The 27,849-nt window shown below is 37.5% G+C and overlaps 1 protein-coding gene across 1 annotated transcript; it reads left to right on the top strand.

Annotated features, from left to right (window-relative positions):
- The first annotated feature begins 494 nt into the window (after positions 1–494).
- On the top strand, positions 495–27,150 carry LOC120136811 (bromodomain and WD repeat-containing protein 3-like). The gene is made up of 25 exons (XM_039152770.1): positions 495–711; positions 1,342–1,679; positions 2,189–2,337; positions 2,562–2,801; positions 4,504–4,613; positions 4,729–4,806; positions 4,886–4,992; positions 5,229–5,323; positions 5,395–5,525; positions 5,645–5,748; positions 5,844–5,921; positions 13,193–13,271; positions 13,439–13,607; positions 14,677–14,747; positions 22,034–22,114; positions 22,220–22,290; positions 22,993–23,089; positions 23,231–23,290; positions 23,474–23,528; positions 23,608–24,008; positions 24,084–24,886; positions 24,949–25,810; positions 25,903–26,466; positions 26,568–26,626; positions 26,812–27,150. The coding sequence occupies exons 2-25, from the start codon at positions 1,360–1,362 to the stop codon at positions 27,017–27,019; spliced, it is 4,992 nt and encodes a 1,663-aa protein (XP_039008701.1). The 5' UTR covers positions 495–711; positions 1,342–1,359; the 3' UTR covers positions 27,020–27,150.
- Positions 27,151–27,849: the final 699 nt, after the last annotated feature.

Here is a 27,849-nt window from a genome sequence, read left to right as displayed (position 1 = left end):
GTCAAATATTTAACGATCATATTATTTTCTATTTAAAATTAATTATAAAATGAATGAAATAATAATAAAATAATTAATCAACTAATAAAATTACTTTTAATCCAATGACCAAAATATAATTTAACTAATAGTCTGGTGATTGTGGGTGTAGTTCATCAAAATAACGACGTTAGTTAATTAGCCCAAAATAGATAAATGGAATGAGAAAAGAGATGCAAAAAAATCAATTTATGACTTCTCAATTCATCGAACAAATTTATTTATTCGAAAAGTCAATTGTAACCCTAATCGTTTCAAGAAAGTATTAACCTCGGCCATGACTTTATCGTCTTTTCGCATATAATGAACTCGAAGTGCCTTAAAATCGCTTTTCCCCTGTTCTATTACATTACTAGTGTATTAAATATTTTTCGTGGCTTGCTAAATTAACAAAGCTTCAAGATTTGTCCTAAATTTCTTTTTCTCCGACAAAAAAAAATATTGTTTTTGCATTATTTTACATTTTTAATATCCCTCCATTTCCGTTCATTTAATTCTTTCGGGGCTAACTTTCCCAGAAAACAAACAGCAATTAGTAGTAGTTGAAACCCCAAAACTCCATAATGTATAAGTTTTTCGGCTACTTAATCGAATTCTTCGAAATTAGTGCTGCCAAGTAAAGGAAGAAGGCTCTTGGTCGATGTTTCCTTATCTGGACTGACTCTATTTAAGGTAACGAGAACTTTTTAATTTTCATTTCTTTGGATATGATGAATTTGATGTTAGGTCTAGATTCTCCCTTGCTGCTTTTATTTTATTTTTTGCCATGTGGATTCTAGATTGGATCTTGAATTGAACTCTTTAATCTTGCTTTTGTTGTCCTTGCTTGTGTTAATACCTTCCAGTTTTGATGCTTATTTCCTTTTTCAGGCTAGCTTTCTTCCCTGTTTGTTTTTCATTTCTTGAATTTTATGTTTGTTGAATGATTTGCTCATGGATATGGCTTGCAATTTGGAGGATGGGCAGTTATTTACCTCTACCAGTTGAAGGCTTGAAATTTTAATTAATACCTTTTATCCCTCCTAGTTTTTTTTATCATCTTAGTTTTTTTTATCACCCTTGAAATGTTATGTAATTTTATACACGTCATTAAATTCCCGCTAGGACAACGATTACTAGAATAAATTTGTTGAGAATTAGGCCATAATTGTCCATAAATTGAGGTTCCAGTCCCTGTGGAACATCCTCAGTTTATGAGTATTTTAGGGTTTTTTTTCTTAACGATCATTAATGACGCATACAACTAATAACTATCATAATGATTTGATTTTTGGATTTTATTTTATTTTTTGGATACCTCAGGTTGGGTTGCACTGAAACATGGACTGGAAGTGTTCATCTTCTGCTGCTGCGTCTTCTCTTCGCAAGGCACCTTTAAATGTCTCTACTACAATGCCAGAGAAGGATCCGGTTGAGACTAATGTTGATATTGACCTTCGAGAAATTTACTTCTTGATAATGCAATTTCTTTCAGCTGGTCCTTGCCAGAGAACTTTTGAGCTGTTATCAAAGGAACTTTTGGAACATCGGCTTTTACCCAGAAGATATCATGCTTGGTTTTCAAGAAGTGGTTATCATAGTGGGAACAATGATGATGATGGCATCTCATTCCCGTTAAGTTTTAACAAATTAGTGGAGAGGTATATCCGCATCTCGTATTATTTGGTGTTAACCATAAATTTTAAACAAGGGTTTGAACTTCATGGTTCTGTTTATTGAAAATCTTTATACCTCATGTGTTTGAAATCACAATAGCTTTATCTTGCTTGTATTAGCTAATGCAAGCTACTTATAAACTCAAATTTTAGTATCACCTAACCTAACTCCGTTTTTTCCCTTTAAATCTGTACTTACTTGCTGGTTAGTTGTTCTTCAACAATACAGGTCTTAATCAGCCTTTCCCTAATAATTACCCGATAGATATTAGAAATGGTTGGTTTCCCTTTAATTGATTATATAACGTATCATCTAAATTGAAAATAAGATTAATAAATCAATGTTGGGAACTATATTTAACTCCACATCTTATTTAAACCCGCTTATATAGACTAGATTTCCCAGAAGCAATATTTTCTTTTTATGTCCTTATTAATTGTTTGATTTTGGTTTAATATCCAAACTACTGAGTTCTACCTTGTAAAACTTGCAGGTACCCTCATGTAGAGCAGGATCACTTGTTAAAGCTTCTGAAGCAACTACTCTGTACTCCTTGCAGCAAAGCTGTAGGAGATTCTCATTCTCTAAATGCTGCTGATGTCCCTACATTACTGGGATCTAGTTCCTTTTCACTTTTGAATTGTATGTGGTACTTTCATAGTAGTGTACTTTATGCTCTCTCTGTTTTCCCCTCCCTCCTGCAACTTTTCCATTGGGATTGTATTCAAGGTAGTTAGTATTCGTATTCTGATTTTGGAAATATGTTAAGAACATTTAATGGAATGATCATTTTTGTATGAGTATGATCAAAGTATTGCTCTATCTGTTGGTTTCTGATTTGGCAACTTTACCTTTCTGTTAAGTAGCTGACAAGAGTGTGAGGAATAGGCTGGGTAAGCCTATGCCTGCCTATCTTCGTTGGCCTCATATGCAAGCTGATCAAGTTCGTGGGTTAAGTATAAGAGAAATTGGGGGAGGCTTCCGGAAGCACCACCGAGCTCCCTCTATTCGGTCAGCATGTTATGCTATTGCTAAACCATCTACCATGGTGCAAAAGATGCAGAACATAAAAAAGTTGAGGGGGCATCGGAATGCTGTCTATTGTGGTATGATCAACTGAACTTATAGTTAGGATCTGCTTATTCCTGTTGATGTTCCTATGGTAGTTTTGTCGGAATCTAAAGAAACCCTTGATATTCGACAGCACCAGTGATAATGGTGATGTAGTGCATAAGTATTCTTCTGTAAAAGATGATGATATATGTCTCTTTTACCTCTATGCTTGTAGCATTCATTCATTCATTCATTCATTCATCTTTTTCCTTTTACTGATTTTGCTGATTGGAACACGAGATAGTTCTAGTGAGATATTGATGTTGCATGAGAAGGAAATGCTTGAACTAAAAATTATGCTTTGTAATTTTGATATATTTAATGAGTTAAATTGTGACCTTTTGCACTTAACTTAGGCTATTTTTCATATCTTGATTACTTTTGCTCCCCCCCCCAAGTATATGATTTTTGAAGATCATATTTTATATTTTATTTTTGGAGTATAGCTTATAATATTATATTTGGTAATTTTTGTTTTATGCATTTGCACTTCATATGCCCAGGAAAGAATTTGACTTCAGAAGCTATTGAATAGTTTTCATTCCTGCATACCCTAGTTATTCCCTGAAATTTGAAGTTTTCTTATATGGTGTTCATTCCCTTACACTTCCTCTAATTTATATTGCCATGTTGGCACCTATAAAATTACTTGGATCTTATTTCGTGGAAAAACTCTTTCTGAGCAATGTTATTTTCACCAAGTACTTCTACACCTCAAGTTCACCATTTGGAAGATCTATGTTATCTAAATATCTAAGGGCCAAGTGGTAAACTAAATGTGTGGATTTATATTAAGATAATTGAAAAGACTCACTACTAGCTTTTCTTCTTACTAGAAGAGAAATAATGCTACTATATTTCTCATCCTTTTCTTTTCTTTTTGATAAAGTAAATGTTGATGGTGCAGTGGTTAAAGATTGGGATAAGGGTGGAATAGGTGGCTTGAATAGGGATGGTAGTGGGTTGGTGCTTGGGTCATTTTCAGAGAAGGTAGGGGGAGGTCCTCCTTTACTTGTTGAGCTTTTGGCTATCAATAGAGGGTTGATTCTTATTGAGGAAGTTGAAGTTGATTTCCTGTCCAAATCAGAGGATCATTTTGGAATCGGATTCTTCTAATGCTCTGAAGTGGATTAATAATCCGAATCTTAGTACTACTTTGTTTCAAACCTTGGTAACGGATATAGCTTCTACTGTGGAGAGGAAGGGTATTATCACAAGGCACATCTCGAGAGCAGCTAATTGGGAAGCTGATGAATTAGCTAAAGCTGGCATAGGCTGACTTTAGGATTGTGTAATTGTTAAGGTGTTATGTCTCGGTTGTTACTATTTAGGGTGTATTAGGGTGTTTTGCTTTCAGTATCATGGTTGTTCTGTTTTGTAAGATGTTGTTAGGTGAGGAGGTGTATTATTGTTCTCATTAATAAAAGTTAGAGGCACTCTTTCCCTCCTTCCAATGTCCTTCATGTTATGTTTGTAACACGTAGGATAAGAAGGGGGGTTTTAATGAGGCCTTATTCTATCAAAAAAAAAAAAAAAGAATAGTAGGCCTCATTTAAAAACCCCCCTTCATGATTAATTTCTCATCCTTTTCTCCTTATGAAACTCCATATTAAGTCGCAGGAATTATCTGTACTTTGTACAATTGCTAAAGCTTCAATAGATAATGGATCAAACAATATTGTTTTTGTTCTACAGCCATATTTGATCGCACCGGGAGATACGTAATTACTGGTTCTGATGACCGCCTTGTCAAAATTTGGTCTATGGAAACTGCATTTTGCTTGGCCAGCTGCCGTGGACATGAAGTGGGTTCATATTGTTTATTCTATATATGCTATTCTTAATATATCAGTTTAGCTTGTAATATTTATTTCTTTCTCTACATTAGCTGAAGATATTTTCCTGTTACATGCAATTTAGGGTGACATAACTGACCTGGCTGTTAGTTCGAACAATGTTTTGGTTGCATCTGCTTCAAATGATTTTTTGATACGAGTTGTAAGAATGCTTAACCATGATTTACAAGATGCTCCTCATAAAACTTTTCCATTGCTAAATTGTTCTTTACTATCTACAGTGGCGCTTGCCAGATGGGTTGCCAGTTTCGGTTCTTCGAGGGCATACTGCAGCTGTTACTGCCATTGCATTTAATCCCAGGCCTGCATTTGCTTTCCAGCTTTTATCGTGAGTCTTATTTCCACAGTTTCCATTTCCTGTTACTAGAGTCCTTTATTTAGGTTTAATTTCATTTGCTTTTGACATGTTTCTTCTAATTCTAAGAAGCTTGTCTGGAAAGTTATCGATCTAGTGTCTCTAGTGTTGACACTTTATTTATCGTACTTGGTTTGGAACAACAAATCGTAAATTTATGGATCTTCAGTTGATCGCCAATTTTATATATTCTGTGCTAACGTTTGTAGGTCATCTGACGATGGGACTTGCAGAATCTGGGAGGCCAGATATTCACATTGTAGCCCACGCATATACCTACCAAAGCCTTCTGAAGTTGCCACTGGTTCATGAATTTCTTCTTGATTGTTTTGTTACTGTATATGCTATGAACTTACACTGATGAGTTCTTTGCAGGGAGTAGCAATTTTTCGTCTAATAATGGACCTTCCTCAAGTAATGTCCCACAAGCCCATCAAATATTATGTTGTGTATTTAACGTCAATGGGACAGTTTTTGTCACTGGTAGCTCTGACACTTTTGCCAGGGTGCGTCTAAAACAATGTGAACTTGTCAAATGCATCTTTTAGTTCACTTAAATTTATTTAACTTTGATAGATCTATATCATTTAGATTTCTTTATTAAGAGATAGATACTTGCATGCAGGTCTGGAGTGCCTATAAGCCTAGTGCCGATGATTCACAACAACCAGTTCATGAGCTGGATGTTTTGGCTGGCCATGAAAATGATGTTAATTACGTTCAATTTAGGTTGTTCAGTTAGAGTTGCCAGCCATATTGTTTTATTTTTATTTTACCATTGTTTTCAGCAAAATATCATTACAGTTTTCTGCTTTTGTTTGCAGTGGATGTGCTGTACCTTCAAGATCCTCAATGTCTGATATCATAAAGGAGGACAATCTTCCAAAATTTAAAAATTCCTGGTCTGTTATATCTTCTTCTTAAGTTATGTTATATATTGTCTTTTTTATAGAATATAGGCCTCATTAAAAAACCCCTTCATATCCTACATGTTATATAAGTAACATGAAGGACATAGGAAGGAGGAAAAGAGCGCCTCTGAATTATATTAATCTTGAACATAACATACAACCAATCTATAACCATGGTCTGCTTATAACATAAGACTTAACAACCTAAACACAAACTACAACACTAAAAACCAAACCCCTTAAAAAACACAATGAACACCCCAGCTTAATAACTATAACTCATAACCACAGATCATCCTATATCAGCTTTTGCCAACTCATCCGCTTCCCAGTTAGCAGCTCTCACAATATGTCTTGAGATGATACCCTTTCCTTCCACATAAGTAGCTACGCCTCTTACCAAGAACTGAAACAACGGGATACATCAATCTGGATTTTGAATCCACTTGAGGGCCGTGGTCGAGTCTGATTCCAAGATAATCCTCTGAGTTGGAAAAGATCTCAACTCTTCAATGAGACTTAAACCTCTTTTGATCACCAACAACTCTGCAAGAATAGGAGGTCCTCCAATTTTTTCAGAGAAAGTTCCTAGTTGCAAACCTCTGTCATCCCTAATCAGATCGCCAATTCCTCCTTTGTCCCATCCCTTAACCATTGCCCCATCAACATTAAGTTTAATGAAACCTTCTGGCGGAGGTACCCACCGAGAAGTAGCAACGCTCCTATGATTCTATCTTCCAATCGAGTCTGCCAATTTTAAATCCCCAACTAGAGAATCGAAAGAAATATTAATATCCTTGAATCTCGCCCCAAACCAAGAAACAGTTCTGAATCTAGCAAGAAAGAACAACAGTGCAGAATCCACTTTCCCTTTCTGGAAAATAATCTCGTTCTTACATTTCCAAACTGACCACAACACCGCCCTTGGAATGAATTTCCAAATTGTAGATCTCGGAATTAACTCATCCCACAAAATTAAGAAGTCAATCACCTTATTAGGAACCACAAAAGAAACATTTCAGCCCCTCAAAAATCTAAACCATAGAACCCAAACCACCTCACAATGCAAAAACAAATGTGAAATCGACTCCTCCCCCTTCCCACACATCGGGCATAAGAGGTCCTCAATCCCAGCCACTCCTCTCTTCGACAGCTCCTCTTTCACTGCTACTCTTTGATGTGCAACTTGCCAAACAAAAGCTTCTAACCGTGGAGGAGCAACCCCTGCCCAAACATGCCTCCCAATTACCCTCCTCACCCTCATTACCCTCCTGATCATAAAACCTTGTGATACACGATTTAGCTGAAAAGCAGCCCTCACCATTACCTAACCATATCCAACAATCTTCCTCCAATAATGAGAGTCGTACTATTCAACAATTAAATAAGTTGCAACCATTGCTCAACCTCCCAATGTACCAAATTTCTTCTCACTTGTATATCCCACACCCATCCTAAATTATTGTTCACTTTGAAATCTGCTACTTTGCCCCTTTTTTTTTGATAGGAATGGTAGGCCTCGTTAAAACCCCCTTCTTGATTAAAAGATCACAATGTGCTCCTTAATCAGCGGAAGGAGGAAAGAGTGCCTAAAAACTTCATTAATAACCTCCAGTTACATAATACTTAAAAACTACCACACAGACTCCTTTAACAACATCCCAAAACAAAGCGAAAAATAACCTGAATCAACCAGAACAATGTATCTATCCAATACCCTCCTTTGCTAGAGTATCAGCCTCAACATTGGCTGACCTAGCAACCCATCTAATAATACCATTCAAACCTCTAAACTTATCACCAATATCATTCACTAAATGTAGACCAAAGGACATCGTTCTTTATTCTTGACCCAATCAACTGCTATTTTACTGTCAGATTCAACGATTAAACGTTCCTTAAAACGTTGTTGAATCGAAGTAAAGTAGGATAATCCCTTCTTGATTGCCAAAAGCTCAATCAAGATAGGAGGACCTGGACCAGCAGCCTCTTTGAAAGAACCAACCACCGAACCATCCTCAACTCTAAGAATGCCTCCAACACCACTTTTCCTCTAGTCTGCCGTCACTGTCGCATCCACATTCAACTTTAAAAAGCCCTTTGGAGGAACAATGCCCAACCATGTATCATTCCAAAACTCCACTAATTCTCCATTTCCAGCTCTCAAACACATGTTTTTTCTAAGGCAATCCCCAAAATCATCAGTAGAAAAGAAATTTTGAATAACTCCTCTCCAAATCCAAGAAGCTCTAACTGTCCAATTATTCCCAATCATCATAGCATTCGTATCCAAATTATTCACACTGCACACCACTTTTTTCCACCAAGAGCTCTTTTCCTAAGCAAATTTCCAAACCCATTTCCCCAAAAGAGCCCTATTCAAGAGCAGCAAGTTCGGAATCCCTAAGCCTCCCAATTTCTTTGGCTTACACACTGACTTCCAATTCAACCAATGGATGTTCTTCTTTTCTGCCGAACTTCCCCATAAAAAACCTGCCATAATAGTGTTTAACTTGTTGAAAATAGTAATTGGTATCCGAAAAATAGATAGGAAGTAGATGGAGAGAGAACACAAAACGAATTTAACCAAAACAACCCTTCCAGCCAACGATAGGGTGTTTGCCTTCCAACCAGCCAATGAACTATAGAATTTCTGCACAACAGGCTCCCACAAGGCAAAGGAATTCCTCTTGGCTCCCAATGGAAGCCCAAAATACTCCGAAGGAAAAGAACCCATTGAACACCCAATCTCCTTAGCCCATGCATCTAGAACCTCATCCTCAACATTAACTCCAAATATTCTTCTTTTTGTCAAATTCAGCTTTAATCCCACCAAAATCTCAAAAATGAACAGCAACCTCCTAACATTTTGCAAATCGCGAATTGTTGCTTTGCTGAAAATTATAAGATCGTCCGCGAATTGTAAATGAGATAACATGAATGATCGATCTAGAGTACCTAGCTCGAAACCCGAAAACAGCCCCTTATCCACTGCTTTTACCAACAGTAAATGCAACAACTCCCCCCCCTAAATTAAACAATATCGGAGATAATGAACAGCCCTACCTTAGACCTCTTGAAGGGTGAATTTTCTCTATTGGATTCTCATTTACTAGAATAAAAATAGAAGTTGTTGACACACATTTAAGTATCCAAGAGCACCATCTAACTCCAAATTCCATTTTACCCATTATTTTCATCAAAATCTCCCAATTCACCGAGTCATAAGCTCTTTTAAAATCCACCATAAATACCACCCCCTTCAATCATTTCTTCCTCCAAAAGTCAATACCTTCATTTGCAATAAAGGAGCAATCCGTAATGTGTCTCCCCGGGATGAATGCAAATTGAGACGGACTTATAACTTCATTAATACATAAACTCAACCTTCTAGTTATCATCAAGCCCCTCTGGAGACGGACTTATAACTTCATTAATACATAAACTCAACCTTCTAGTTATCATCAAGCCCCTCTGGATTGACCTTCTTTGGAATAAGAGAAATGAAAGAGTGGTTAATCTCCATATCCCAATCCTTCCCCTCATAAAAGTCCCTAAAAAACAGCAGCAGCAACACTTCCTTCAAACTTGACCAGAATTTCTTAAAGAAGCCTAAATTTAGCCCATCAGGACCAGATGCTTTGTTAAAATCCGAATTGGCAATTGCTTCCCATATTTCCTCTTCAGAAAATGGCTTTTCAAGAGCCATACTTTGCTCATTCGAAAGATTAAGAAATTCCAGGTCCAAATCGTCTACCTCCAGTGTATTTCCCTGCTGAAACAGAGCCTTAAAAAAGTCCACCATTGAGGCTTTTATCCTACTAGGATCTGAAGTGACTTCATTCCCCACTTTGAGGGATTTTATATGGTTCCTCCTACCTCTACCTCTAGCACATTGATGAAAAAACCTTGTGTTCTTATACCCTTCCAAACTCCACTTCACTCTCGACTTTTGTAACCAAATCGATTCTTCAATTTTATAGAGATCCCACAATTGTTTTTTCGCCTCCAATAGATGCTGCATGGACACCATAGAAGAGCCTTGTTGCATATCAATTTCTAACTTCTGAATTTCTTTTTCCAAACAACTAATTTTTCGAGGAAGCTCTAAATAACCCTTCTTAGACCATTTCTTCACAGCTTTCTCCACCCCTTTTAACACAGTGGAAATTGGTATTTTATTCTCTACTTTACACAACTTAATCAATTCATTTTCCATCATCTCCCCAAACCCCTCCTCCTCCATAACATAATTGAACAGTTTGAATGGTTTAGGACCCCAATTCCAGCCCCTATTTTCCAGCAAAATCATGTTGTGATCCGAAACAGACCTAGGTAGAAGACATTGGCTTATCATTGGGAAAAAAGATAAAAAATTTTGATCCACAAGAAAACGATCCAATCTCACATAGGTTGGAACATCCTTATTGCTACACCATGTAAATCTACCTCCAGCCAAAGGTAAATCTACCAAATTAGCATTGCTCACAAAGTGTCTAAAAACATTCATTGAACCCAAATTTACTTCACCACCAACCTTCTCGTCTTGTGACAGAACGACATTAAAATCCCCTCCAAGACACTGGGCAGTCTGTATTTTCCAAAAAGGAAAGCAATTCCCGAAAAAACAGCTCTTTTTCAGACTCCACACTTGGTCCGTACACATTAATAAACCAACAAGGGCCAGAGGACACTTCAATACTTCCCCTTACTGCCAAAAATCTCCTATGAATGACTTGTTCCTTGACAACACACTCATTTTCATTCCACAACGTAATTAAACCTCCAGCAGTTCCTTCAGCTGAAGATACTGCCGAACCCGTCAAGAAATTCCCTCCCATTTTCCTCAATAAAGAAAGGCTCATCAACTCCAATTTCGATTCTTGAATAAATAAAATTGTGGGCTTCTGATCAACAACGAACCTCTTTACTGCTCTAGCTTTAACCCTCCTACCTAGACCCCTAACATTCCAAGACAACACTTTCCAATTTGACATCTATATCAATCAAAAACCTTACAAACCAATACCCCTTAACTACTCCCATTTGCTTCTCTCTCCTTAACCAATGTAGCTGCTTTCTCCATAAAAGCTTGCTTTCCCCCTCTAAACTTCACCCCTAGCAGTTTGCTTACATTCCAGCACTCAAGTGCCTCAGCTCCTCCTGCCGTCTCCATTGGATTAACATAATCTGATCTTGTCCCCACACAGCTCTTAGCACCTCCCCTTCTTGATCTGGAATAAACACGCTTACATAAACCTCTCCCTGCTTTACTTCCAGCCTCACTCTTCCCAGGCATTCTTTGTTGAGACATCATTGCAGGCCCACACTGCAGAGGAGCCCGAAGCTGCTCCTCAATATTATCTGTTATGGGAGTATTACAGCCCATGTTTATTCTTCCATTTTCTTGATCCATTCCACTGAACAAATGTCTTCCCAGGCTTTCCTGAAGCCAGATATCCCAATCAGCTTTGTCATGCCCATAGGAAACACCCCCATACTTTGCCCATCTTCTCTCCTTTCAATAAAACCTTCTGACTTTTTATGCTTGATGGAGACATCTCCTATAATTTTCACTCCTGTACACAACTCTGCAGAAAAGTTGTTTTTTGAATTTGAGCCAAAATTCAAACCTTCCTCGGAATCTGTGATTCTGCCTTGCTGGGAACCTTTAACCCATTCCTCTACCCTGATTTGGTTGTCTGACACCTCCTGCAAAACCACGTGCCCTTCTTGCTGCGCCTGAACATCCTCTTGGCTCCAGTCCGAGGAGCTTTCCTCCCATGAATCCTCTGGAACATCCTCTTCAACTATTTCTGATAACTCAGGAAAAAAATCGTCTCCACATTCAACCTTAATTTTAATCAGGAATTTTCTCCCATATGTATTTATGATGATGTGTTCAGGAATATCAAATGGACTTGCGACCCTAAGAAGCATCTGCGCCACTCTGCAGTCTACTCTTTGAGCAGTTTCCTCTTTGATCTTCACTAACTTGCCCCATCTGGATGCCAAACTAGTAAAGAAAGGAACCGACTAGCAATTTAAAGGAACTCCTAACATGGAGATTGCACAATAAGCTGGGGGAATGCTTCCCTCATCCAAAACAGGATCCAATCTTTCAAACCAGAAGGACAAAGCTTCCCATTTTTCTTCCATCGCCATCCTTCTCTCCTTCACAGATTGGAAAACTACCAAACAAGCATTTCTTGCACATCCCCACCTTACCACCTTTGCATTAATGCCGTCATTCCTTAGAGCTTTTTGCAGAAACCCTACTTCAAAAATTGCTTTACAGATACCAGTAAGAGATGATTTCAACCAGACCCTTTCCTCCACAGGAATAAATACTTCCATAGGATTTCTCATCTCGTTGTTTTTATGATTACCCTCTTGAACGTCCTCTGGATCTTTTTTCACCCCAACAATTGTATCCTTAAAGGTCCTTCCATCAAGAAACCTGTTCATCATCTCCATCTTCCTCACCCTCCCTACTGGAGAAGACAATCTGCCAGCCTTTGTCCCTCCTTCTCCAACACTATTTAACCCCTGAACCCTACTAGCAATTTGCCTCCTCGTCCCAGATAATTTCTCATATTTAGCTACTGTCACAGAAATTCGCCTTCCATCAATCGTGACGTTGTTCATCTTTTCCACTGCATTGCACAGATCCTCCTTGCTTGCAAAATGGACAAACGCAAACGTACTAACCTTATACTTCGGTCTATCGTTGACAAAAGGAATGAACACCCTAATGACTTTTCCATAATAACTAAAACGATCCCATAAAGCATTACGCTGCACTCTCTTGCTGAGATTATCAACAAATGCTGACCAAGTCTCTCCTCCATGGACCTCTCTAACTTTACCAACAGAAAACTTGCATTTCAAAGACTCACTCTCTCTCATGGCTTAGCCTTATGTTATATATTGTTGCTTAAAACTTTCTTCAGATGTTTACTTCATCTGTTCATTATTTTAGTGTATAATATTGCGTCTAGCTTCCTAGATTCAGTTCCTTCCGTAGAACGATAATTTACTTAAAAATAATCTGTTTTTTTTAATTCCATACCTCAATCAATAGTTACAGCAGAGCTTTTATGCAAGATATTACTAAGAGTCCTAGCTAAGGTAAGAGTTCTAGCTAAGTTAGAAGTTATCTCTATCTATAATAAAAAACTAGAATTAAAAAAATAAAATTCTAATAAAACTAAAGTTCCTATACGTAATATAACTCGCACCTTCAATTTTAATGTTTTTAGGTTCTGTCAGGACAACATTGTTACCTGCTCTCGTGATGGTAGTGCAATAATCTGGATTCCCAGATCACGTAGATTTCATGTAAGTTGTTTTGATAAACCACAATCAAGTTCTAGTGCATGCCTTCAACTGAGTGATCTCCTTTTGGAGTTATTTTGAACTTCAATTCCATGAAGTTCATTCTGTACTTTTAACAATATGAAATCAAATGAAGCTTAATTCCTTTTGCAATCCTTCCACTTCCACAGGGAAAAGTTGGACGTTGGACAAAGGCATATCATTTGAAAGTTCCACCTCCCCCGCTATCTCCTCAACCTATTCGAGGTGGCCCACGTCAGAGACTTCTCCCTACTCCTCGTGGTGTCAATATGATTGTGTGGAGCCTTGATAATCGTTTTGTTCTAGCAGCTATAATGGGTAAGGAAATGATTTGTAAACATGAAAGTTTGTTTGAAAATTAACAAACTTAGCATCAAGTTAAAATGTTTGTTTCATCAAAATGAAAAATGTCTAATGACTTTTCTTATGTTGGTTTATGTGCATCCTTTCTATCGCTAGAAATTATGTATTTATTGTGTCCTTTAGTGTTTGTTCTTTGATTTTATTAACAATAGATTGTGTCACAACATTCTAGAAACACTTGTCTGCTACATTTACTTTTGCATCGCTCTTGTTCGAACCTATGCTCTATACATTTTTTAGTGGCTTAATTATTTTGAAATTTCCTTTGAATTTTCCATCTTAAGAGGCCCTCCAGAACTGCATATCTCTTTTTTCTAAATTTGCTTTTGAAGGCATCTGTTAAACCTGCTCTCAGAAAGTTACGATTTAACATATTAAAGTTCACTATGCAAATTTGTGAATGGGAAAAATACAAGGAAGATAGAAAATAGAGTCTTGTGCAAGGCATTTGACCGACTATTAATGAAATGTTGTGCTATTTTGTCATTATTACTTTTTAAAGTTCTTATAGTTAACCCTACCATCCTTTTTGCTGGGGGTTGGTAGTTTATGTGTAGACTCTTTATTTTTGATACATGTACTTTTACATGCAAGTTGTAAGAGGCAATGCACATATCATGAGATGATTCCTGTCCCTTTAACCATCAATATGACTGTATCTTGGGACCTATGTTCGTATTACAATCTTTCTGCTGTAAGTTGGAGCTCGCTGAATCTTTCTTCTACTCAATCTTAAGCCAAAGGCTTTTAGTTACTATTATAAAAATAAAACCTTCATCATTTTATATGCCTTTCTAGATTCGTGGGTACTGGCTGTGTTTTCTTTTTTAATTGTCAGGATTTGCTGTAGTTTGAGACTATTGTATGGTTGTTAAAGCTTATATGCTCTCTTTTCCCCATATAAAATATAAAATGTTGCTGTTGAGGTTATGATGAAATGCTGTCTTTGCTTGTTTTTGAGCACCTTGTTTAAAATTGCTAATTTGGACAATTGGGGAATCTCAACTATATGTTGTTATTTCAGATTGCAGAATATGTGTGTGGAATGCTGTTGACGGAAGCTTGGTACATTCTTTGACTGGTCATGTTGCATCAGTAAGTTGTGTCTAGCATTTTTCTGCCCTTCGCATTGTCCTTTTTCCTCTTGCTGATGACGAAAAAACAATTATAATGACTCGTTTAGCATAAGGGAAAAGCTTAATTATTACATTTAGTACATGAGTTTTAAAATAGTTTGTCATAACATAAAGAAGAATTAGTATAAATCTAAATTTGAAGTTAGAAAAATGAGTAAAACTCAAGTAAAAAATAATACCTCTTCAAAATAAACAATATATATTCCTTCTCTTTGTTCAAATCAAACCATGTGAGTGCGATAGGTAGAGAGAGAGAGTTAAGAGAAAATTTGAAAAAGTCCATCTCCGATGAGGAATGGACTATATTCATTGATAATCTTAGCAAGAGGGTTTCAAGAGGTGTGTTAAGCGATTATTTTAGTCCTTATGGTCAGATTCTGAGGATTTATAGCCCACGTATTTTAGAGAAACCAAATTACAAGTCGTCAACTTTTACATTTGTCCAATTTGCTGGCGAAGAAAGTAAAAAGAATGCAATCCAGTATGTTAATGGAAAGTGGATTGATGGAAGAAGAGTCTCAGTAGGGAACGCAAAGTGTCAAAAGGATAGGAGGAGGGATGCTGCTGAAGGGAAGAAGACGATAGAGAACAAGTCAGGAAAACAGGAAACAACAAAAATCAGGAGGAATGCTGAGTCGGTTAGGAGCATGTGGGATGGCAGATCGTATAAGGATGTTGTGAATACTGATCATAATATGGGAAGAGATCCAGTTTCAGGGGAAAACTTGGATGGCTTAAAGCAGAATGCAATTGGTGTGAGGAATGTATGGGAGATGCATATACCGTTGGACAATTCGGAGTGGGTCAAGCGATCATTAACAGGGATAATGAAGTCTTCTTTTGAGCAGGACTCGATAAAGGAAACTTTAGAGCTCGAGGGAGTGGAAGTCCAGATATCGAGATGGGGTTATGCATGGAATGCTTGCATAATTACATTCAATACGGTTGATGAGTTTTCACATGTTTGGATGAATAAGAAAGAAAAGTTGTTCTTATGCTTCAATTGGTTGGCCCCTGTGCTGAATGATGAAGGAGTTCTATTGGCCCTTTGCCTGGTAGAGATGTATGGAATGCCTCTATTAAACTGGAATGAGGCATTCATGAAAAAACTTACGGGGCGGTGGGGAGAATTTATATGTTTTAATGATGAATCAAAAAACAGATCAGATCTGTCGTTGGCGAAGGTGTTGCTCAGGGTGGAGAGTCCTTTTGATGTCCCTGAATCGGTTACAATAAACTCTTATGGAAGATCGTTCAAGGTAAAAATATCTCTGGGGTTAGTCTTGAAAAAACCAGAAGAAGAGGTTCGAAGATGGTTGAGAAATTTTTAAAATTATGGAACAGTGATTATGTCTTGTCTGTGGAGGAAGATAGCCGACGTCCTACGCTGGTAAAAGCTGGAAACCAAGAAATATCAGAGTCTAGGCTGAAAGTTATTTCTTGGCTGAATAATGGGCAGAATAGTGGTGTGAATGGAGGCAGTGGAGGACAAGTCCAATCAACTAAGTCAAATGCAGAAATTCTAATTGTGGGATGTCAGTTTGCTTTGAAAATAAGACATCAAATTGAGAATCACGTGGGTCTGGGATTGAGGGAAAATAATGAATCAGATGAAAAAGTTCAATCAGTTGACAATGAGGCTGATTTTTCATCAATACAGAAAATCATTCCTAGTGGGCCTGCATATAATTTAAAGTGGATTGGGGAAGAGAATTATACGGGTAGATTTATACCACAACCCAATATCATTTCAGCTAATTCTATGGAAGTTGCTGATGAGGGTATTACGAGGCGAATTAGAGTAAACACAGGGAGGGAGAAAGAAGGGTTACAAAATGAACAGTGGGTGGATAAGGATAAAGAGCAATCTGCTGGCCTGAGGAGTCGAGATGCAGATCATGTTAGCACAGTTTTCTAAAGATTTAGAGAGGGGAAATGTGTCTGTTGAACAAAAGCTGGTTCAAAAAATATGAAGATGGTTATGGATAATATTCAGTTAAGCCTTAATCCAGGTAGATTTTCTAGTTCAAGTTTAAGAGATACAAACTCAGTGAACCAAGATGAAAGTAATTCAGTGTTAATTAAGGAGGGTCAGAGTAAAGCAAATGAGAATAAGTTATCCTCTTCAAAAATTCCGGTTCAGTTTCTTTCTCTGTCTAAAAGTTTAAATAAGAAGAGGAAGTTGAGAATTGCTCCACGTTGTTCAGGAAGTGTGTGTTCAGAGGGTGAAGTATCTATCAGTTTTTATGATAGATGTTATAGAAGGGTATATAGGAGTAAAGTCAGGGAATCTTTGGAAAAAGATAGGGCATCATTAGAGTCTGACAATTCTTCTGTTAAAGCTAGGAATGAAGTTGCTGCTTCTAGGGAGGTTTGTGATATGTTGGGGATTACATTTAAAGGGGGCAACAACTACTAGAAGAGGAGATCTTCAAGATGGAGCTGAAGGGGTCAGCAAAGGGAACTTGATTGTTTTCTTATGGTGATTATGGTTTTTACGTCATACAATTTAAATGTCAAAGATGAAAATTATTTCCTGGAATGTTAGAGGTCTTGGAAAAAGAGAAAAAAGTCTAGCAGTGGCGAGACTAATAAATAGAGAAAAACCGGCCTTTCTACTTCTACAGGAGACCAAACTAAACAGTTGTCGAAATGGACTATGGAGGAAGTTAGGGAGCAATTTGATGAAAGGTGGTAGTTTTTAGCCAGTTGATGGGTCTGCAAGTGGCTTGTTGTGTTTGTGGAATGAAAGTTTTTTTGAGGTCAATAAAGAACATAATCAGAGCATATTTATGGCACTGACAGGGAAGTTCAAGGTGGTAAATTTTGACTGTGTTATAATAAACGTATATGGTCCGTCAGTAGAGGATGATAAAGAGGAGTTTTTCAGGGAGTTGAGGTGTTTTGTGCAAAGTTTAGATCTGTCATATTGCATAGGGGGGATTTCAATGCTTATCTCGATCCACAGGAGAAGAATGGAATGGCACAAAATTGGCATTCAATGGATTTGTTTAGGTCCTTTGTTCAACCTTTAAATCTTACGGATCTCCCGTTAGTAGGAGGTACATTTACTTGGTGCAATAATAGAGAATCTCCCACTTGGGTAAGGCTCGATCGTTTTTTAATAAGTGGGAACTTCCTAAATTGCTTTCCTAAAGTGATCCATAAAATTTTACCCAAATCCCTATTATAGATCATAATCAAGTGTTGTTAGAGGAAGAATGCAAAAACTGGGGACCTAAGCCTTTTCGGTTATTTAACTACCTGTTAGAGGAAGATGGATTTGTTAGGTTGGTTGAAAATTCCTTGTCGAAATTGAAGAAGGATAATCGGCGAAGGGGATTGTTTAGTTTACTACAAGGCACCAAACATGTGATTAGAAAGTGGCCTAGCAGCAACCAAATGGATTTTCTGCAGCTATTTCAGAAGTGAAGGCAGGATAAATGACTTGGAATTGAAGTTTCAAGGTGGGGGGATTTCTACACAAGAATGGGATCAGCTGCTACTATTGAGGAATGAATTGTGGAAGTTGCGTAGGAAGGAGGAAAGTATTTGGCTACAGAAGCCAATATTGAAGTGAATAAAGTGGATGGGGTAGAAATAGTAGATCCAGAGTAGATTAGAGCATCTATCTTGGAGTATTTTAAGGTTAATTATAATTCAAAAGCAACATTGGAGGTGGATGAAATTAACCTTAATTTTGCGAGATCGACAGATTCGCAAAAGACAGGTCTTGAGGCTAAATTTTCAGAACAGGAAGTGGGAAGCAATTTTCTATTCAGACAGTTCCAAAGCTTTAGGCCCAGATGGTTATACGATGGGTTTTTTTAAGAAATTCTGGCCTATACTGAAGGTACATATCATGAAATTTGTGGAAGATTTTCACAGTGGAGGGATGTGGGTACATGGGGTCAATCATGCTTTTATTACATTAATATCGAAGAAATTAAATCCTGAAGGTATTGAAGACTTTAGACCTATAAGTCTTGTTGGCAGCCTATACAAGATAATTTCCAAGGTGTTATCGAGAAGGCTAGTTTCAGTGATTAAAGGCATAGTAAGCCCTTCTCAGTTTGCCTTTATTCCTGGTAGACAATTGCTTGACTGTGCTTTTCTTGCCAATGAAAGCATAGACCTTTGGAGGAAACAAGGGAGGAAAGGTGTGGTTTTTAAAGTTGATTTTCATAGAGCATATGATTTGGTTGAATGGCCGATTCTCTTGAGACTATTGAATGTCATGGGTTTTGGACAGAAGTGAATTTCATGGATTGAACAATGTGTTTCTTCAGCCTCAATCTCTGTTTTAGTTTATGGATCTCCAACAGAAGAATTTCAGGTGGGTAAAGGGTTGAGACAAGGTTGTAGTCTATCCCCTTTGTTGTTTAATATAGTTGGGGAACTCTTACATTTAATGTTGATTAAGGCTGTTGATCTTGGTCTTTTTGAAGGTTTAAAAATCGGGAGGTCAGATAATCCTTTTCACTTGACTCATTTATAGTTTGCAGATGATCTAATCTTATTCTACAGAGATTCTCTTACTCATATTCTAAATATTAGGAGAGTGTTGAGGGTGTACAGTCTTATGTCAGGGCTTCATTTAAATTTGTCTAAGAGTAATTTATATGGTATTAATGTGGAAGAGAACATCTTAAAAGAATGGGCGTGTGAAGCAGGATGTGGGGTGGGATCTTTTCCTATGACATCTCGGTTTACCACTTGGTGCAAAGAAAAATTCAAATTTTCTATGGGAGCCAGTAATCCAAAAGTTTAACAACAAATTAGCAGGATGGAAAGCTTCTTCATTGTCGATGGCTGGAAGATTGGTGTTGGTTAAATCGGTGCTATCCTCATTGCCAATTTTTTACCTATCTATTTTCAAAATTCCGTTCAAGGTATGTCAGAAGTTGAACTCATTGATAGCCAAATTTCTTTGGAGAGAAGGTCCAACAAAAAAACGTATACAATGGGTAAATTGGAAAACGGTGTGTCAACCATATGAAGAGGGAGGCTTGGGAGTCTTGGATCTAAGCTTGGTAAATAGAGTGTTGCTTGGGAAATGGGTTTAGAAATTCGCTAATGAAAAAGAGTCTCAATGGAAAAAGTTTCTTTGTTGCAAAAGTAATGTAACTAACTTGACTCTATCTATATGCAATGTTGTCTCTACTCAAGACTCATGGATCTGGAGAGGTATTCTGAACAATTATGTGAAAAACGATGAAATAGGGGACTGTTTGAGATCTAATTCGAAGATCCGATTGGGTAATGGTAGATCAATTGCATTATGGAATGATTTTGGGTTAATAACTCGACATTAAAAAGTCAATTTCCCAGGATTTTTGCTTTATCTACTATCAAATGGGGAAAGTGACGGATTTTGGTAGCTTCGAAAACAATGGTTGGGTTTGGAATATTCAGTTAAGGAGGAATCTATGCGATTGGGAATTAGATCAATGGGTTGCCTTAATGTCTTTGATTGAGAATATAGTTCTGGATGACTTAGTGGACGACTTTCTTGCTTGGTCAGGGAAGGGTGATGGTCTGTTCTCTGTCAAGTCTTGTCGATTAATGCTATCTACCAAAACGGGAGGTAGTTTCGAGTGGAATAAGTGGGTTTGGTCTGGTCTAGCCCCTCCTAGAGTTGAAGCATTTCTCTGGCAGATCTCTCATAAGAAATTGACAGTTAGAGTGGAGTTGAAGAAAAGAGGAGTTCCCTTGGAAGATGTGCTTTGTCCTTTATGCCAGAAGCATGAAGAAACAATTCAACACCTTTTCATCTCATGCTCGTTTGCAGTGGAGCTGTGGAATAGATTCCTAAGGTGTTGGGATATTTCTTCAGTTTTGCCTCAAGACCCCTCTTCCCTGCTCTCTTCATGGTCTTTTCTAAGGCCTTATTCCTCTATTTGGAATTTTATCCCGAGAGTTATTTTCTGGTCATTATGGAAGGCTAGGAATTTGGTTGTGTTTGAAAATTGGAAGTTTGATAGTTCTTCTCTGTTCTTTATTTCCAGATTTAGGCTGGCTAAATGGTTTTTAGCTAAATATCCTCAGGTTACTATTCAGGCAGATTTACTAGTAGGGGATCCCTCGCTTGCAGACAGGATTCGTATTAAATCTTCTAAGGGAAAGAAGGTTAAATGTTGGCTTCCACCAACACCTGATTTTTTTAAATTCAATGTCGATGAGGCAGTTAGAGGTGATGGGTTGCAGGGTAGAATTGGAGGAATTTTGATAGACTCTAATTGCTATACTTTAACCACATTCTCTATTGTTGTTGGGTCAGGTCCTCCTACTTTGGCTGAATTGAAAGCCATTAGAAAAGGAATTGATGTTTTCCTTTCTTCTGAATGGGCTTTGAAGGGAAGACTAATCATAGAGACCGATTGTAAAACTGCAGTGGGTTGGATTTTGATACCGTTCTCTGCCCCTACGTTTTTCAGTTATATGGTCGAGGAAATTGGGGCACTAGTTTCTGCTAGGAAGATTATTGTCAGATTAATTCCTAGGTAATGTAATTGGGAGGCTGATAAGTTAGCGAAGGAGGGTTTTGGTTGAATGTGTAGAGTTTTATTGTTGTAATGCTTGGTGTTTTATTTCGGGTAGTTTATTGTGTAAATGTACTCTTATGTATTTATAGTTTATCTATAAATTGAGGTACTCTTTTCCTCCTTCCGCTAGTTGTCTCTTCACAAGAGCCAACTATGAGGGAGGTTTTTAATGAGACCTCCTATTTCTATAAAAAAAAACCATGTGAGTGGCTAAAAATTTACAAGTGGAGTTAGTTTATTGCTAACTCATGTGCTAAAGTGCGAGGAAAAAATAACACTCCTGCCAAATGTAGCATTATAAAGAGATGATTTCCTTTAAGGTTAAATTTAAAAAAGTCTTCCTTGTCGTTCAGCTCTTTCTAAATTCAGTTGAAAGTATTCTTCCTTTCAATCCAGTGAATAACATGAATGAACTTCATCGGCTTAATCTGAACTACACTCTTAAAGTATTCTCAATTAACATGATGCACTTGCTTACCAAAAATCAGATTTTTTTCACTAATTTAAGATGAATGTCATGCAATTAATATTATTTGGTTCGCACTCTAAATATCTCTATCTATCTATATATATTATTTGGTCTGTTCTTATATTGCGTCACATACTTGTTGCTGGTATTCTCATTCATGTCCTCGTCAACTGGTTGACATCGAATTAATCATTTAATTAATTCCTAACTTTGGTTTTGAATTTTTGGCAGTCTTATGTTTTGGATGTCCATCCTTTCAACCCTCGAATTGCAATGAGTGCTGGATATGATGGAAAAACAATAGTCTGGGATGTGAGTTTCCTGTTCTTCTGATCTGTTGACTTGCTGCTGAACTATTTGTTTATTTACTCTGTAAGTGTTGACTTTTATCGAGTTCCTTGGAAACTATATTTCCAGATATGGGAGGGTGTACCCATCCGGATATATGAAATTGGGCTTTTTAAGTTGGTTGATGGGAAGTTTTCTCCGTAAGTGAATGTTCATCCTTTAATTTCAGTTTGTTGCTTTATTTGTTGGAAATATGACGTACACCTTTCATTGATCTTGTAAAAGTTCATCTATCAAGACAAGGATTATCACATCAATCCTTCTTAGCCATACAATTACCTTTTATCCCTATAGCATTTCATATTTGGGTTTGGTTCCATCCATTTTATGATCCTTGACTGCACATATTCTCTTGTCAAATTATATTAGTGAATCAACTAGGTTGTCACTGTTTGTTGCTTTGACGTTTTGCCTATATGGTCCTGTTGATATTGTACACAAGTTCATGTTTCATGAGGAACATAGAAGGCTGGGTCAGGGTTTTCAGGAAGTTTCTCCACATTTTTTTTTCTATATGCAAAATTGGAAAGTTGTATTGAAAAGTTTAGGACCATGAAAATGTTAAAGAATGGATTTTATGATGTGTTGACTTTGACACTTTTACCCTTGCGAGGGAGGTGCACACATGTTCTTAGAGTTCTGAATGGCTAGAAGCCAACAAGAATGCTTTATTATGTTGGCTGGTTTATATTTGTAGCTTTAACCAGCAGTGTTTTCTTTTCTTTTTGGAAAAAAAAATCTTTGTATGTCTTGTCCTATTCATTTGAAATCTGAACTATTTTATTAAATCTCAAGAGCTTTTCTTGTGAAGAACCTGTAACATTTTCCCCTTTGGTTAATAGGGATGGAACGTCGATTGTACTTTCAAATGAAGTTGGGCAGATACATTTGCTTAACACTGGCCAGGGCGAGTCTCAAAAGGATGCCAAATATGATCAGGTAGCTGAGAACTTTACTTGTTGAGCCTAAATCTCCCTTTTTCTGTTTATTTATTTAACTATTTTTCTTTCCCCTTCTCCCCTCATGATATTAGTTGTCATGTAATTGCTTTATGAGGTGGTCTATACCTTTTTTTGGCAGTTCTTTCTTGGGGATTATCGCCCCCTTATTTGGGATTCTGCTGGAAATGCTCTTGATCAGGTATGTTGCAACTCCATGTTAAATCAACATGTGGTAGATTTCATGGTAACCCAAAAATATTAATATGTATTGCACTAAATTACTTAGAGAAGCGGAATAGATTTGAAGCATTGTTCTTGTTCCTATGCCAATGCTTGTGCATCAATTTGCAACTGATGTGCTATTCATGTAACTTTGCTGCAGGAGACACAGTCTACCCCGCATCGTAGGAACATGCAAGATCTTATTTGTGATGCTAGTATGATCACTGCTTTAGTGGATTGTTTAGTATGTTATCCTAATATAGTTCAGCTAATGATTTTCATGAGAATTTCCAGGCATGATTCCATACCCAGAACCTTACCAGAGTATGTACCAGAAACGGCGACTTGGCGCGTTGGGTATTGAATGGCATCCATCTTCAACAAAGTTTGCTATTGGCCCAGATGTCAGTTTGGGCCAGGATTTTGAAATGCCACTCCTGGAAGATCTGGAAAGAGTGATAGAACCCCTACCTGATTTCTTGGATGCCATGTTTTGGGAACCTGAAAACGAAGTTATCAGTGATGACAATGATTCAGAGTACAATGTTGCTGAGGAATGTTCTACAGAAGGTGAACAGAGGGCATTGTGTTCCATCTCTTCTAGAGGCACAGAGAGCAGTGAAGAAGACAGTGAGGTTGAATGCAGTCACAAAGATGGTCTTCGCCGATCACGAAGAAGAAAAGGCAGCCCTGAAGTAAGTGGAATTCGCCTTCTTCCTGTTTTCGTTATTGTCTGGACTATGTTTTAAACTAAATAATATCATTTTCAGGCTGCGTTGAAGACTTCGTCAAGGAAACGAGTCAAAAAGAGGTATTTGGATGAGCGTGATGGAACTATACCCAGATCCAGTAGAAGTAACAAATCAAAAAGTGGTAGAAAAGCTTCAAAGAGGAAGTCTTCCAAAGGAAAGACATTGAGACCTCAGAGGGCTCAGAGGGTTGCTGCACGTAATGCTCGAAGCATGATGTCTAGAATCACTGTGACATCTACAGATGTAGATGAAATGGACTCAGAAGGTGATTCATCAAATAGTGAGTCAGTGTCTAAAGATTCAAGTTCTGAAAACAGCGAAACTGAGAGAAACTTGGAGACTGTAAAACTGAAGTTCATAGAAAAGGACCAAGAGTCTGAGGACATAGTATGGTCTCATGAACTTCCCAAATTGCAGCCAGATACTGTGAACAGAAAAAGATTGGTCTTAAAGTTCTCCTTACGTGATTCTAGGAACCCAGGTGCTTCAGAGGCCACCAGATTGAACACTTGCAATCAGATCAATATACTGGACCCTTCTTTGGCTGGACCTTCAGTTACTTTTGATGAGAATATAAATAACTACATGAAAGACCCTGGCTTAACCACTGCAGATGTGGAGCTCTCAGAGCATGACAGGGTTGATCTAGAAGATCCGAGGCAAACTGTAAATACTGATGATCATTTAGAGAAATTTGTAGGGGACAAGGATAACAAAATCAGATGGGGAGAGGTTAAAATTCGGACATCCAAGCGTTCAAGGTCAGGAGATTTGGTGACAATTGATGTCCCCTATGAAAACAGGATTACTGCTTTAAATAGGTATGTTAAATATGGAACGTACAACATAAGATCCATATTCATGGATATGTTTTTTCTTGCAGGGAAGAGGGACAGTTAAGTACTCCTACATTGCAAGATCTGGACAGAGTGATGATGGAAGAGTTTGCTCCTGATGAGGCACACAAATCTTTACCATCCCTATGTGACCGTCAACTGAATGGCAGTCCTTCGGCATCTTATTCTAATGTCAGCCTCAACCAGGGAGATATAGGTTGGTCTAGCTTTGATAAATATGGAAATCATGACTCCTCGCAAACTGATCAAGTTATTGGTCTTAACCAATCTCATGAGTCAAATGAGATTTCTCCACACAAATCAGTGAAATTAAGAATAAGAACAAAAGCAATTTCAAGGGACCTTGAAAGTCCTTCCAAACAAAAATCCATCACTGTAGTGAATGATCCAACCTGCGATGAACGTGATGCAAGGCCCAGAAACACTTTGTCTGCTAAACTAAATCTAGGTTACAGCATGCAAGAAATGGATGAAGGTTCTGACAGATCTAGGTTACAGCATTCAATTGGTTTAAATTCCATTAATGATCATGATTCAGGAACTGTGTTTACCAAAGCAGATGATGCAGATCGCCGAAAACAATCCATGAAGATGAAGGTAAAAGTAGGTCATGCAGTAGCAGGGACATCAGAAAATGAAGAAAATTTATCTTCAAAAGGATACAATGGTTTTGTATCTGAAGAATGGATGTCAAGTTCAAAACATAGACACAGATCAAGATCCAACAGAACCAAGCGGAGTGGTGGTTATGACAATAACTTGAAATTTTTGAGTGGAAGGAAGTTGAATCCTTCTGTTAGCAAATTATCATGGTTGATGGTGTCAGAACAGGAAGAGGGTTATCGTTATATACCTCAGCTGGGTGATGAAGTTGTATATTTCAGACAGGTATATCATGCTTGCTCTGTTTTTTTTTTTTTTGGGGGGGGGGTACCAACATGATAATTACTATTTCACATGAGGCGTTTTTTATTTTGTAGGGGCATGAAGAGTGCATTGAACAAGGTTTCATAAAGGGAACTGGTCCGTGGAGCTCATGGCCACACCTGAGTGCAGTGGAAATTTGCAGGGTTGTGGACCTTGCTTATTCCCAAGTTCCGGGATCTGGAGAGAGTTGCTGTAAAATCAAACTTAGATTTGTAGATAATTCATCATGTGCATTTGATGAGGATTTCACATTGACCTTGCCAGAGTTGATAGGTCTTCCCGATTTTCTTGTCGAAAAGACAAGATACGATGCTGCAATGAGTAGAGAATGGACTCGTAAGAATAAATGCCAAGTATGGTGGAAGAACTGTGATCAGGAGGGTGGAGATTGGTGGGATGGTAGAATCATTGCTTCACAGCCAAAATCTATGGATTTCCCTGATAGTCCTTGGGAAAAATACGAAGTTATTTACAAGGATGGTTGTAAGTATCGTCACAGTGCTTGGGAATTGCATGACCCTAACACTCTATGGGAGCATCCACGTATCGATGATGAAATCAGGGATAAGCTTGTGTCTTCTTTTTATAAATTAGAGCGTTCAGCAGGCAAAGATCAGGTTCTTTCTAACTACTTATATTTGGATGTTAACCTTTTGTTTAAGGTTGTAGAAGAAAATGGTATAGTTTGACTTAATTTTCCGTATTTCAATTGTTGCAGGATTTATATGGATTTCAGAAACTGAACGAAGCTGCTCAGAAATCGGAATTCCTTAACAGGTTCAAATTCCCATTTCAAATACTCATGTTTCTTTTCCTTAATTTATTGGATTCATTGTTGCCTGCAACTTGCCAAAAGGATTAGGGTAGTAGAGCCACCCTGCATTTCGATGCATTCATTGGATCGGGGCCTATAATCTATCAACCGAAACCTAAACTAAACTTTTGAAATGGAATTCTGACAGGTTTCCGGTTCCATTGTATCCCGAATTCATCCGGCTTAGGTTAGAGAACAATTATTATCGAACGTTGGAAGGGGTGAAGCATGACATAACGATAATGCTTTCAAATGCGGAGAGTTATTTCGCTAGAAGCGCTCGCCTGTCTTTGAAGATGGAGCGTCTATCAGAATGGTTTAAAAAGACAATTGCGAAGATTGTAAGGAAGCTGTAAAGGTATTCTTTCTTTTTCTTTTTAAAATTTAGTTTACATCTCGGGGGGGGGGGGGGGTCCAATTTTGTAAAACAAACCATTGTTAGGCATATTACACAACATTGATAAAAGGAAAGGGATGCTTGCAATTCTGTTCTCTGCATATCCTTTGTGAGTTATAAGTGAGAAATTTGCACACCTAATTTGATATAAAATTGGCCCATAGCCATGGTTTTAAATTAATATCCCATCTCATGCTCGATGTGTGGTGTTTATAGCTCTTTAGTGTAACGTGCCTTGTCATTGTATTCTATAAATTATCCCATCTACAATCAATGTTGACTTGAAATGAAATATATAAGGGTAAATTACACTTACATAATTACTGATGTGATATTTTTTAAAAAATCAATGATAATTTGACATTTTATGGTGACACGGTAGCATTATTGTTAATTTTTTTAATGATGGGTGATTAAAATGAAATCAAAATGTAATGGTAAGTATAATTTTGAAAAAAAAAAATAGTTGAGAGATCAAAATAGAACAAACGTAATAATTGAAATATTAACGTGTAGTTTACCTAATATATAAATTAGATAGATGATACGAGATGGGGAAAATTAACATGAATATGTAGGAATATACAAATGTGTAAAAATTCATATATTTTAAACAATTTAACATGATAAAGTATACGATTAAGGCATGAATACATAAATGGTCAACAACATTTGCTTCGATTTGATTAGGAAAAAATGTCATTTCTTATCCATATCGGATCGGATCTGGTTTGGATTTAGTTAGGGTGTATGGTAAATCGGGTCGGGTTGGGTCAATTTTCGAGTGGG

Source organism: Hibiscus syriacus, unplaced genomic scaffold (genome assembly GCF_006381635.1).
Source record: "Hibiscus syriacus cultivar Baekdansim isolate YM2019G1 unplaced genomic scaffold, ASM638163v2 tig00110637_pilon, whole genome shotgun sequence".
In the NCBI taxonomy this organism is placed as follows: domain Eukaryota; kingdom Viridiplantae; phylum Streptophyta; class Magnoliopsida; order Malvales; family Malvaceae; genus Hibiscus; species Hibiscus syriacus.
The sequence above is the reverse complement of the archived record's forward strand: the minus strand, read 5'-3'. Positions and strand labels throughout refer to the sequence as shown.